Source organism: Schistocerca americana, chromosome 2 (assembly GCF_021461395.2).
Source record: "Schistocerca americana isolate TAMUIC-IGC-003095 chromosome 2, iqSchAmer2.1, whole genome shotgun sequence".
Classification (NCBI taxonomy): Eukaryota; Metazoa; Arthropoda; class Insecta; order Orthoptera; family Acrididae; genus Schistocerca; species Schistocerca americana.
This window is the reverse complement of record NC_060120.1, coordinates 51467453-51481941: the sequence shown is the minus strand read 5'-3', so window position 1 is coordinate 51481941 and position 14489 is coordinate 51467453. Positions and strand designations below refer to the sequence as shown.

General features: G+C 42.1%; 1 protein-coding gene across 1 annotated transcript in view; it reads left to right on the top strand.

The window, feature by feature from the left end:
• LOC124593779 (UTP--glucose-1-phosphate uridylyltransferase-like) overlaps nucleotides 1-1934 on the top strand; it is a 146603-nt gene extending 144669 nt beyond the window's left edge. The window contains exon 8 of the mRNA XM_047132128.1: nucleotides 1827-1934. Coding sequence (XP_046988084.1) covers nucleotides 1827-1934 — 108 coding nt within the window. The remainder of the gene's footprint in view (nucleotides 1-1826) is intronic.
• The last annotated feature ends 12555 nt before the right edge of the window (nucleotides 1935-14489 follow it).

Genomic DNA, 14489 nt, shown 5'->3' with positions numbered 1-14489 from the left:
AGACAGGCGGACAATACGAATTGAAACATTATGATCGGAAAGACCCAAATAGTGTTGGGCGGATCGCAAAAACCGAACAGTACTGTATATCCTTTAAGATTTTTCGGTTATAATGCAAGAGTTTGCGTGAGGTAATGGTAATGTTTTCAAAATATCGCAATCGGCCAGCAACAAAGTCAGCGTTATTACTAAAGAATGTATATTTGCTGCAAAGGATTTGATATGGGGACATCCGCAACTGAGTAACATATTCGTAAAGTAACTTTCCATACCGACTGGCTCGACCGCCGTGCACTTATGATTGTCTGTAATTGAGTTTATGACTTTCTAAGTATTGTCTCATCTCGTAACTGCTTGTACATACTCTGAAACCAACTTTTCCCTCTTGTTTTTACAGTTGTTGACTCCTGAAGATGGAGCTCTAATGCTCTGAAACCGGTCTTGCAATTAAAATTTTTTTTATTTAAGCTGAAGCGGATTATTACTTCACGAATAACTGTATTTGAGTAGTTTTCAGAAATTGACGTATGTCTACAGTTGTGCTACATCAATGGGATATGACAATGAAGGTTGTTGTTTGAATACGTGATCAACACTCAGGCTATACTTCCGCATTTTGATCTTTTTTAAGACACAAAAGTGATAAGCTGTAGAACATTTTTGAGGTATGGAATTATTATTATCAGTATTGCATATTACACACCCAAGTAGCAAATTCCTGTACAGAGCATATGTTAATCATTCTTCCTCTTTAGGTGCTACCCTCCAAAAATATTGGTGGATGCCGTCGGCGTTCTCCTTTTGTTAGTTGTTATCTGATACATCTGTGAGATGTGGACGTCTGATCTCAGTATCAGTCAGAGTCATGTTTTCCTTACATTTCGTTAGATATTTACATAAAAGGGTTTCCATCCATCACGTCTCAGGTATCCCATACACGTATTTGCTCATGGAATTTTGAAACTTTTTTACACATTGCTTTAGAAACCTAAATACGTGTTATGAGACATTGCTGGCTACAGAACATCGGTACAATCAGAACTGAAGCGAAACTGGCGAAGGAGTGACCTCAATGTGTTACACAGCTAGCCAATCACATTAGAGTCTGCATCTTATAGTCCGTATGTTATAGCATGTCCCTGATTAACATTCAGTTTCCTTAATTTTAACAAAGTATCTACAATCGATAGTCGCTCTTGCTTTGTCCTCAATGATTCCTATTATCTTTCTGTGTAGTTGTGATTTTGACAGTTGCAAGCTTCCATTTCTTGTTTTCTCGTTTTCGTGATGACGTCTTTTCATCATATCTCTCTTCAGGAACCTGTCATACATTTCGCTTTTCAAATAATATTTTAGAAGGCATTAAAGAGAAAATGTATTTCCGCCTATATATTTTCGTGTAGTATCCCCTATCTCTCCAACCTCTCTCACTCCTACCCCACCCCACGATTTCCTGAGGCTACTGAGTGCAACCAATGTAATTTGATTCTTACGTTCACAGCTCATAGTCCTAACATACTTTTATCAATAACTTTTAACTACCGTTATTTATAACTTTCACAACTGTTTACTATATTGAGACCAACATAAATATGATGTGAGAGAAGTTGCAGTGAATATGAATGTCTTAGAAAGTTACCAAAATATAATCATTTAAAGGCTTGATCTTGGTATGGCAAACTTCCATAGTACTTTCAACCACCTCACATCATATACTGTTGGGTATCATAACCATTTATCTCAAATCGGACATGAACATATGTTTTTAGATGTATGCTTGTGCCTGTTGTTATCAGAAATGAATAATTAACATCTTTTATTTCCAGGGTACAGTTATAATTTTTGGTAATGGCAGCAACAAAGTCTGCATTCCACCAAACGCTCTGTTACAAAACAAAATAGTCAAAGGTGCCTTAAATATTTCTGATTTTTAACGAAATTATTTTATAGAGATTTTTGTGAAGTTATTGGCTTCAACATAGCACAAGGTCTTCTGAACTTGTTTACAGCTATATTTTTATTACCAAGGGTTTTATCTGGATAATCTGTAACTTTTGTATTCAGCAGTATATATAATTTTCTGTGATAGTATATCAGTTTTAGATAAAAATTTTCTCATGTCTATGAAAAAATATTTTGTGAATATTTTTTTCTCTAAACGATGTATCAGATTTATTGTGAACTCGTGTTAAAAGGTGAGTGAAAGTATTGACAGCAATTCGCTGTAAAATCAACTGCACATTGTATGCAATGGATTTAAATTAAAAACTACATCTCTAAATATCTTTTTCTTCACATAAATAGTTAAACTTAATAATCGTTTCTCTAGTTTCGGAATATTTACCTTATGGGAATTAGGTTGTGCCTGATTATGAAATCAACAAAATCTTTACCCTCATGCCTACAATAAACCCATCCCACTTCTGCTCAGACAGCAAAGTACCTCGCCAATTCTCACCGCCATGGGTTTGTTCAAACTCAGGTCGCAACTCCGCTTTGATAAAAAATTTAAGACAACTCACTTCAGACATTCCTCTTACAACACAATCTCCAAACTCCAGTCTTTTAATAATCCGGTTAAAATTCGTCGATGATCCACTTCGCTGCGAGGGGTAGCCGTGCGGTCTCAGGCGCCTTGCCACGGTTCGCGCGGTTCACCCCGACGGAGGTTCGAGTCCTCCATCGGGCATAGGTGTTGTCCTTAGCGTAAGTTAGTTTAAGTTAGATAAAGTAGTGTGTAAGCCAAGGGACCGATGACGTCAACAGTTTGGTCCCATAGGAACTCATACAAACTTCCAAAAATTGATCCACTTCCACCAAGCCTAAATTGCTTGGTGGGAACTCAAAAACCTGATTCCGAAAACACATCGACTTTCAACAATGGCAGAATTTCCAAATTTGCTTCAAACACGATTCTCTGTCCTTTCGATGAACATCGCTCCCTTAACTTTGAGCCCTCTTAGTGACAAAATGGAACACATGTCTGTGTCCTCACATATTTGCAAAATGGAAAAATGTCCTCACAGATAAAAGGAAGGGGTTGCCAGTGCGGAAAACAGTCGTTGGACATACTGGACCCGCAGATATCGCTACACTGGATTTACTGCCAAGGCTTTTACTTCCATAACGTCGTCTAAAATCATTTCCTTTACGTCTTACTTAGAGCAAAATTAATACGACAATCCAACTCTGCTTCCATCTCTTCTATCCGTACTTCTTCTGCTGCTGATAATTTGTCATTGCGGGGTTGCTGGCCTGTTCTCTGGCAGACTGCATAGTGGATCCATGGCAAATTTTTCCACATCTTACAAAACCGTAAATCAGTTATCTTTTCTCGCTTCAAAACTGTACTGGTTTCGGAAGTAGGAAGCGGTGGAAGAACGAACCGCGATACTGCTCAGGAGACGAAAACTGGTTTCCTGAGGGATCAAAAACAGATGAAGATTTGCGCCGATTATAAGGGGTACAGGCGCGACTAGAGAGAGAAATCCCTCTAGGGAATATGGCACTCTATTTCAGGTGGAAATATCTGCTGTCAGAGAGTGAGCAGCGGAGAATCGTGGTACTTACATTTTCTCAGACAGCCAAGCAGCTCTGAAATCTCTGTCAGCCCCAGCAACGAGATCAAAGACCGTTGTGGAATGCCTTGAAACCCTTGTGGGGCTAGAGGAAAACAACAGGGTAAAATAGTTGTAGGTTCCATTGTCGGACGAGAACCTGTCCTAACCGTCGCTAAGGCACAGGTAAGAACAAAACTACGTATCTGTATTAGGAGACAGCACGCAGAATATTGGACTAAGATCTAAAAACAGAAACATGGCAAGTCAATGATGCCAAAGTCATATCATAGGAGAAGTTCCATAATCTTTGGCTTGAACAGGAGTCAGATTACACTCAAGAAAACTTTATGAAATACTTACATACGGTGGGTATTGATAAAGAAGTCTCTTAAGGGCGGACTACGAAGTAAGGGAGATGAATCCACACAATCTTTCAATCTGCAACGTTGGAGGCCAAAAGACGCGAACATTTTGGGCGTTAATTCCTGAAGAAATTTTGTCTAGTAAAAAACTAGTAAAAGACCTTCTATTATTCTATAAAGGTGCTGGTTGGCTTTACTAGAGTTACACCGAGAGAAATTGCACAAAAAAAAAAAAAAAAAAAAACAGTTTCAGAGTGGGCACCTTGGGCTAAATTCACGGTAGTTTTGTCTCCCTGTATAACTGAATCAAACAAACAGTCACGCCATACTCCTACTCCCACAGATACTTGTCGTTGGGGTGCTGGACTATTCTCTGGTAGATTACTACCTGGACCTACGGGGTTTATCTACACAGCTTGCAGAGATGCAAATTTATTACCATTTCATACTTCGGGTCTGTATTGGTTTTTCTTTCTGTAATTCTTCCTGTCCCAGTTTCGCATTCTGGAAGTAGAGCGTCAGTGTATGTTCTGGACAATAAAACACTCCAAATGTATACAAGAAAGGCTAACTGTGTCGTATTACAGCTGATCCAGTTGTGAATGTAATATTCAAGGCTACTGGTGACACATGTCAAGATCATCACTCAGGGAGACGGAAGGGAAGGGTGGGAGGGGGCGGAAGGGAAGTTGGGGGAGAGGAAGTGGAAGAGGGGGAAAGGTCGGTCAATCATGTTACATCGACGTCATGATACTGTCTGCCAATTGCTGTAATTCCCTGGGGAACTACTATCTGAGCCGATGGTGTGTAGGCTCAGCCCTCCACCATTTGAACAATTTTGATTCTTATGATTCAGTTATTTTGAGTGCTGTCATTTTGCTGTCTGCACTACATGTTGTTGAGAGGACGAAGAGGCTCTACTACTTTCGGGCAATATGCTCAACATTCTAGCATTTTCTCTGCAATGAGAGGATTAAGGCGTGTATATTTGTTATAAAAATTATTTTTATTACTATCCCAGTTACATGAATTCTTTCATTTGCTGTATGTAGAAGCAAAGTTTAAAAAAGGCGAGGTAAGATACCTTGACAGGGAGAAATAATGACGTCATGGATAATCTGCAAGATGGTGTAAAATATTAGTCGAGGGACACCCTTGCTCTAACGCAATCTTCTTTGAATTATTTATCAAACAGTTTGTTACTATTACAATATGACCCCATATAAGTCAAAGTATCTAAATTGTGTAAAAAAGACGTTATTATTAACATATACATAATGTTACTTTTCCCAGCAGGGAGTATTCGTCCATCTATAATTGTAAATATGTATGTACAGTACTGGCCACTAAAATTGCTACACCAAGAATAAATGCAGATGATAAACGGGTATTCATTGGACAAATATATTATAATAAAACTGACATGTGATTACATTTTCACGCAATTTGGGTGCACAGATCCTGAGAAATCAGTACCCAGAACAACCACCTCTGGTCGTAATAACGGCCTTGATACACCTGGGCATTGAGTCAAACAAGAGCTTGGATGGCGTGTACAGGTACAGCTGCCCATGCAGCTTCAACACGATACCACAATTCATCAAGAGTAGTGACTGGCGTATTGTGACGAGTCAGACGTTTTCAATTGGTGATAGATCTGGAGAATGTGCTGGCCAGGGCAGCAGTCGAACATTTTCTGTATCCGGAAAGGCCCGTACAGAACCTGCAACATGCGCTCGTGCATTATCCTGCTGAAATGTAGGGTTTCGCAGAGATCGAATGAAGGGTAGAGCCACGGATCGTAACACATCTGAAAGATAACGTCCACTGTTCAAAGTGCCGTCAATGCGAACAAGAGGTGACCGAGAGTGTAACCAATGGCACCCCGTACCATCACGCCGGGTATGACGATGACGAATACACGCTTCCAATGTGCGTTCACCGCGATGTCGCCAAAGACGGATGCGACCATCATGATGCTGTAAACAGAACCTGGATTCATCCGAAAATATGACGTTTTACCATTCGTGCACCCAGGTTCGTCGTTGAGTACACCATCGCAGGCGCTCCTGAGTGTGATGCAGCGTCAAGGGTAACCGCAGCCATGGTCTCCGAGCTGATAGTCCATGCTGCTGCAAACGTCGTCGAACTGTTCGTGCAGATGGTTGTCGTCTTGCAAACGTCCCCATCTGTTGACTCAGGGATCGAGACGTGGCTGCACGATCCGTTACAGCCATGGGGATAAGATGCCTGTCATCTCGACTGCTAGTGATACGAGGCCGTTGGGATCCAGCACGTCGTTGCGTATTACCCTCCTGAATCCATCGATTCCATATTCTGCTAACAGTCATTGGATCTCAAGCAACGCGAGCAGCAATGTCGCGATACGATAAACCGCAATCGCGATAGGCTACAATCCGACCTTTATCAGAGTCGGAAACGTGATGGTACGCATTTCTCCTACTTACACGAGGCTTCACAACAACGTTTCACCAGGGAACGCCGGTCAACTGCTGTTTGGGTATGAGAAATCGGTTGGAAACTTTCCTCATGTCAGCGCGTTGTAGGTGTCGCTATCGGCGCCAACCTTGTGTGAATGCTCTGAAAAGCTAATCATTTGCACATCACGGCATTTTCTTCCTGTCGGTTAAATTTCGCGTCCGTAGCACGTCATCTTCGTGGTGTAGCAATTTTAGTGGCCAGTAGTGTAATATCCATGTAAAAATCAGAAACAAAACGAAATTAAACTCTAAACGAATAACGTAAATATTCTGCTAACATTGTATGCCCGAATCTTCAGTGTAAAGCAAAATTAAGTTGTATCAAGATTCGCTTCCATCGCATACAGGAAGCTAGAGGCATCGGAAATCCAGTAACAACACAACTAAGTGACACGAACATATTAAACAGATCTGACGGACCCCTTTCAAAATATGAAGTCGTGCCCTACGTCTGAGGTAAATTGGAATAACTATAACGTATTCTAATGCAGTTTTTTCGAATTCAGCACACAATTTTAAGTGATGTTTTTGTCATTAGTTACCAGCGAAAAAGTAGCTATCAGCAGAATCAGTCACATAAACAATAAAATTAGAAAGAGAAAACAGAGATCTAGAGAAACTAAAAATTAGACGAACTGGCCCTGATCTCTGTTCCTATTTCACAGATAATTCAAAGAAATATGTGCCTCTGTTCGTCTTATGCATGAAGGTATAATAAGCGGAGTTGTCATAATGTCACAAACTTGAAGTCTACGTCCGCCATGTCAGTTGTCCCGTCTGGAAGATGAGTTTTGATAGAAAAAGATGCCAGCTTACGACATTTACCGGTGTACTAATCGCTATGATTGTAGTATAAACAGAACAGGAACAAATTTCATTCGTAATTGGACTCGTTCAAGCCATATTTTCTTTTACATGCACGAAATTTTGGTTGCGCTGATTAGTTTCACTGTAGTGGTGTTATTTTTGTCATTCGACTTAGCGTTTCTATCAGTCCAACTCTAAACGCTCTCTGGGTGACCACGGTGAGAAGGAAAAATAGTAAACCGAACACACACAGAAAAATAAATTCTCGGCTTTTTTGGAAAGAGTACGTGTGTTGAACATCAATTTCGTCAGTCCTTATTAAGGAAAATACTGGATAAATTTTTGTATTCTCTATGGCATGGAAGTAAACAGCCTCCGAATTCATGTTGAGGGTTTCCATGCCATGCCCGAAAAACATGTTGTGTCATTTCGTGAAAATCTATTGGTTGCAATAAGAGGACATGGCAGCCCATTCAAGGATCTGTACATTCCTTTAGGAGTTTGTGGTGTTAACTGCAGTGTGAAGTCCTTATTAAGGAAGTCTTGCATTATTGTGCTGGAACATGTCTTTTGGTACCCTGATCATGAAGGGTACACTGGACTCGCATTCGGAAGGACGACGGTTCAATCCCGCGTCCGGCCATCCTGATTTAGGTTTTCCGTGATTTCCCTAAATCACCCCAGGCAAATGCCGGGATGGTTCCTCTGAAAGGGCACGGCCGACTTCCTTCCCCATCCTTCCCTATTCCGATGAGACCGATGACCACGCTGTCTGGTCTCCTTCCCCGAACCAACCAACCAACCATGAAGGGTACATCGAAGAGTGTTTCCTAGTCTTGCGACATTTTTTTTTTTTTTTGGTCATCAGTCTACTGACTGGTTTGATGCGGCCCGCCACGAATTCCTTTCCTGTGCTAACCTCTTCATCTCAGAGTAGCACTTGCAACCTACGTCCTCAATTATATGCTTTACGTAGTCCAATCTCTGTCTTCCTCTACAGTTTTTGCCCTCTACAGCTCCCTCTTGCGACATACTGGTGAGCATTCAGCCTCGATTCAACAGTCACCAAATCGTTCCTCTTGTCTTATGCAGGAATTCTCCACACCATGATTCTAGGAGTTGGAGACTACTGTGTCTCCAAAATCTCTGCTTCAAAAAATGGCTGTGAGCACTATGGGACTTAACTTCTGAGGTCAGCAGTCCCTAGAACTTAGAACTACTTAAACCTAACTAACCTAAGAACAGTACTCATATCCATGCCCGAGGCAGGATTCGAACCTGCGACCGTAGCGGTCGCGCGGTTCCAGCCTGAAGCGCCTAGAACCGCTCGGCCACACCGGCCGGCGCATGTCTGTTGTCTGTGGCATGGTACAAGCGGTAAATAAGACATGGCAAATCGAGATCTGAACCCAACATATAGTAATGTACTCCCGAAGGTTAAAGATGACACGCTGCCTATAGCCCCTGACCAGATTTAAACTGTTATAGCCCATCTACTTGTCAGAGCCAGTCGAACAGTGCTAATATCTTCTCGCTGTGCGGTCCTAGAAAGACCCGTGCCACCTTCCTTGTCACGTCGTTGTCCTGAGTCCGTTTTGTCACCTCTAGCTCTTCAGGAACAGCACTACAGCCAACTACTGTGAGATCTCTCGTTATGATGCTCCCATGTCCAGCAAGCCTGTGATCTGACCTCCTTCGAAGTATGAAAGATGGCGATAAATTGCACGTGTACCTTCTCGAAGTTTGCTGTGTTGCGAACTCCACCTAAAAAGTTATAGTAGCGATACACACGTGCAATAGCTATAGTATACTTAAAACTTTCTTCATGTGCAGAAATAGCTTTATTCTGTACTAAAAATAACCTCTCATGAGGATGAAACTTTAATCAACATATCCCACAGGCGTGAAAGTTCGGGATTATCAGTTCTGTATCGTTTGGTCGAAGCTTCCATTTCCGCAAGCGTAGATTTGTTCTCATTGTTCATTCTGCAGTGCAACGGGTAGCGACATATATGAGCATTGTTTCAGAAGCACATCAGCCTTTTAGTTACTCTTGCGAATAATTTATTTATTTATTTGTACAATCCCAAACAATACCATTTTTAATATAACTCAGTGTTCTGTTTTGCTGAACTGTGCACTTAGACAATATTTCTTATTTAACTACCATAATTGCTTTGGCTCCTTAGTTTTTACGCTTAATATCTCCTAAATCACAAGACCGATTTCAAGCAAACTTGGTACACATATCAATTACTGCCCAAAAATCATCGCTGTGGCGGTAAGAACCACCTATCTGTCAGTCATCCAGTATTTGAGAACGAGAGCACTTAGTGACCTGGTACGAATTTTACACAATTTCGAATCATGACGAAAGCTTTTCCTTGCTGACAAGCGCCACAGAATGATGGAAGGAAAAAAAAAAATGTCGGTTACTACATTTTCACTGTTCATGCATGACGTTTTAATTTATTACTTATTTACTACTAAATGTAATCGCGACACCTTTTGCAGACAGTATTCACTTACACCACTGAATGCACCTGCAAAATTATATTATTGTACAGCAAATAGTTCAGCTGATATGGCGTCATAAAATTTAGTCGTGTGCACGCGAAATGCCAGGGCGAAATTCGCTGGAGGCACAGGTGAAACACATTGATAAACCAAAACATTATGATCACATATGATCATTGCTCAGCGCGACGTTGGATGCCGCCTGATGGCGTTGTGGACACGTGGCGCGGTAATGAAAGTACGAGGATTGAATGAAAAGTAATGCCTCCACCTTCGTTAATTGAGTTTGGATGGGAATATTTTAATAAATCAAACTCAGAAATAATGCTTAGAATGTGGTCTTTCATTACCAATACTCCCTTTTCCGTATAATCACCAGCCAATTGGATACATTTCTGCCAACGATGAACAAGTTTTCTTAAGCCGTCACGGAAGAAGTCCTCTCAACGCCTTCATCAGAAGCGTAATGATGTCCCTGCAGAATGTCTTTCACTATCGGGAACAGATGGAAGTCTGTGCGCTTTCATTTCAGGTGTCAGCATGCGGTGTACCCATTGTGCACAGATCTTCTGATAGCCAAGCAAAGCAATAATGTGACCCAAACGTTCTTGTGAAATGCCGATTGTGCTTGCAGTTTCTCGGCGAGTGACACGACGATCGTCCTGAATCAATCTGTCAGCATTTTGCTTGTGAAACTCGGTGGATGCTATCACAGGACGTCCAACTCTTTGTTTGTCACGCAGGTCAGATGTTCCCGCCTCAGCATCTTTAAACTTACTCGCCCAACGACGCACAGTACTCACATCAACACAATCACCTTGCGGTGACACCTTCTGCTTTCAAGAATTCAATGACTGCACGCTGCTTAAATCGCATTGACCGACTGTCTGCGCAGGTTTCCATACTTTACACTGTAACAACACAACCGTTCAATGCTAAGGCTTCCCGCCAACTGGAGCTGTAGAGAAGAGGCTACGGAACAAGCCAGTACCTGCCACATACCAATGCTGCCAACTGTTGAAGAGTTACAAAGGTGGAGGCATTAGTTTTCAGTCAATCCTTGTACGTAAGCGGAACAGACACGGACAGGATACCGAGGTATGGCTGCAAATGGGTAAATCCATTGACGATGATGACGTTTTGGTTTGGGGGGCTCTCAACTGCGCGGTATCAGCACCTGTATAGAGTCCCAATGTTTTCACAGTCAAATTTTTTCACACTCCAATCTAGCCACTGCCACGAATGATGATGATGATGAAATGATGCGGACAACACAAACACCCAGTCCCCAGGCAGAGAAAATCCCCATCCCAGCTGCGAATCGAACCCGAGACCACATGATCCAGAGGTAGCAACGCTAGCCACTAGACCACTAGCTGAGGACGGGAAATCCATTGAGATTAGCGACATTGACAAAGAGTAGATTATTATTACGCAGGGTCTGCGAACGAGTACCTCGGAAACGACGAAGCTGGTCGAATGAAGACGTGCTACTGTCGTGAGCATCTACGGAAAGAGGTAGAAAGACAGTGAAATTACCACTTGGCACTAAATGGCTGGATGTCCACGACTCTTCACGGAACGTGGGGTTCGGAGGCTTGCCTCTCTGTAAAGTGGGATAGATGGTGATGTGTGGCATTTCTGACGAAAGAGCAGAATGCTGGTTCACGCACCAGTGTTTTAGAGCACTTCGTTCATCGTACATTGTTGAACTTGGAACTCTGTAGCATACTACTATTACGTGTTCACATTTTGACCGAACGACGTCATCTGTTACTACTGCAGTGGGCACGGGACCATCGGGGTACGACCAACGATCAATGTAAACTTGTGTGCTCTTCGGGTGAATCACATTTTTGTTATACTAGGTCGATGGTCGTCTGCACAACCACTGTCATCGAGGTGAACGGTGGCTTGAAACGTGCAGCGCGCCAAGGACGCAGGCTGGTGGGAGCTGTATTAAGTTATGGGAGACATTCTCCTGCGCTTGCATGGGATCTGTGGTAGTAATGGAAGACATTCTGACAGCGGCAAACCACCTGCATCCCTTCATGCTTGATGTTTTCCTCGACGGCGATGTCATCTTGCAATATCATAACGCCCGTGTCACGGAGCGAGAACCATGCTATAGTGGTTTGAGAAGCATTTCAGTGAACTCAAATTGATGTCTCGGCGACCATATTCGCCAGATGCAAATCCTGTTGAACCCATCTGGGTCGCTATTGTCTCGCCATCACCAAGTACGCACATCAGCTGCCCGGTATTTACACATGTTACATGACCTGTTCTAGACATCTAATGCCACATACATCCAAAAACCAACCAAAAACAGTCGGCTCCCTGGTACGCGCAATCAGTGATGTATTTCGTTTCAGAGGCAGACAAACACGCTAGTAGGCAGGTGGTCATAATGTTTTGGCTCATCAGTGTATGTATGCAAATATATGGGAAATATGTTAAATAGACGTGAAATACATTTGACACTCGCATACGGGGACAAAGACGCAGTAAAAAGTTCCTCCTAAACCCCTGGAACGATTTCAGTCAAATTTGGTACACATATTAGCTACAGTCTGGAAAGAAATACTGTGTGGGTAAGACCCAGCAGTCTCCGATTGGGGAGGGCATGATAACATGTAGTGGATAGAACAGGAGGAAGTGATGGACAGACAGCGAGGGGCAAGGAGGGGGCCGGCAGAGGTATTTTTGGGGAGGGGGGGGGGGGGGAAGGAGATGAACAGAGAAGGGAAGGGAAGAGATGAGCAGAGACATGGGAAGGAAGAAATAAGCAGAGAGAGTGGGAGAAGGAGATGAACAGACACAGCGGGGGGAGGAAATTGACAGAGACAAGGGAGAGGAAGATGGACAGAAGGAGTGGAGGAGATGGGGAAAGAGAGGACGAAGAAGAATACGGAGTAATAGAAGAGTTGAGTAAATACGTATCCGGGGAACACGGGGTACTCAGTTAGTGAACACGAAATGAGACGTGAACTGCAAATAAATAAAAATGTTGGCAACCCATCAGCTACTGACTAGCTGTTATTAATGTTGTATTGAAAGCTCTGTGTAATCTGGAGAAATTGTCTAATGATAACCAATTTTCAGCTGTAACTCTGTATTGAGGTCCTGGTTGGTTTTAGCGTGCATGTACAAGCAAGTCACAATACGCCGGCAGTACTGGAGCAATAAGCTGGCGACACAGCTTCGTTAGGGAGGTCTGAATCGCACAGCGCCTCGAGGGTTGGTGGGGTCAGCCCGCCAGCGCCGTGTCGGCGGCTGCGTGCCGTGATGGATCGGCAGCGGCCGCAGCCTTCACGGGCACATTAACCCTCTTCTTCTTCTTCCCTTAACAACGCTGTTCCATCACAGTCCCATCGGTCACCTTACGCGTCGCCTGTGTGTAGAACGGATGGCTTTCTGCACACACAAATTCTGACATGTACCACTGTGAGTGAGGCCAAAAAAAGTGGACAAAACAGGATTAAAATTAACTGATATGGTTCAGTAGAGAAGACAGGCGTAAGGAGGGACTTGAGGTGTAGGCTCTATTATAAACACTAAAACTCAAAAAAATATTACAGATATTGAAGAAGTCTGACACATATTGCCAAGACTTGTTTAAAAGTGAACCGAATATATTAGACAAGAGTCACATCAATTTATCGAGATGCCCTCAGTTTGGTGACGAGGTAGACGACTTCTACGAAGAGTTACAGACACTGATAAAAGACAGCAGTTCCACTACTAGATGAAAATAAGGGATTTTATTCCGAAAGTAGGACGGAAACTAACAGGCGACTCTTCAGTGGGGAAGTTTGGCTGTGATAACAGAAGTGATGCGCGGGTCGTATGTCAGTAGAAATTGGTAAGGAGAACGACTAGTATCCCATTTATTTTTAACACTTTCTTTCAGAAGAAAACAAAAAAGAACTAGATGTAGTAGGAACCAAACGGAATTAAAACGACATTGGCTGTATTTTATCAAATAGTGAAGCAACGCTACGGGATGTAAATCACTTTCGAACTGAAAATCATTGCAGACTTACCAGTAAAAAATGGTTTCTAAACGAGAACATATCTGAATCAACAAGCAATAAACTAAACGTAGATAACAAAAATGTATTTAAGAATAGGGCTAAATGAAGCAAAAAAGTCGGTGTGTTATAAAATTTAGGATTTAGACAGATGTACATATGCAAACAGAAAATATATGCTTGACAAGGATGGCAAAAACAGTAGAAAAGTCCAATACAACAACTCAGCTGTTAAAGAGAAGGCGAGAGCATCAAGTAGACAATAATAGGAGCATAACAGAATACTCTAAATTAAACAAAAAGAAAAACTATCCATTAAGGCCTTCGACAGGATATGAGGAGATAATATTAAAAACAGCCAAGAGAAGAATTGAACGTAATAAGAATAGGAAAACAGAATAAACTTACATAGTATAGACACAACTTTTCCATTGTTACGATGACAGAAGACACAGTAACTAACAGGAGAGAAACATTTTGTGCAAGTGTCCAAAGATTTTTAAAAATCCAGAATGAATTTTCAAATTTCAGCAAATTGTGCTCTGATTTGAAATTGGCTGGCAGATTAAAACTTTGTGACGGACCGGTACTCGAACCTGAGATCACGGAAGGCAATGGTCCCAGGTTCGAGTTCTGGCCTGACACAAAGTTTTAATATGCTAGGAAGTTTTATTTCCTTAAATATTTGAGTAATTCAAAATATGGTTC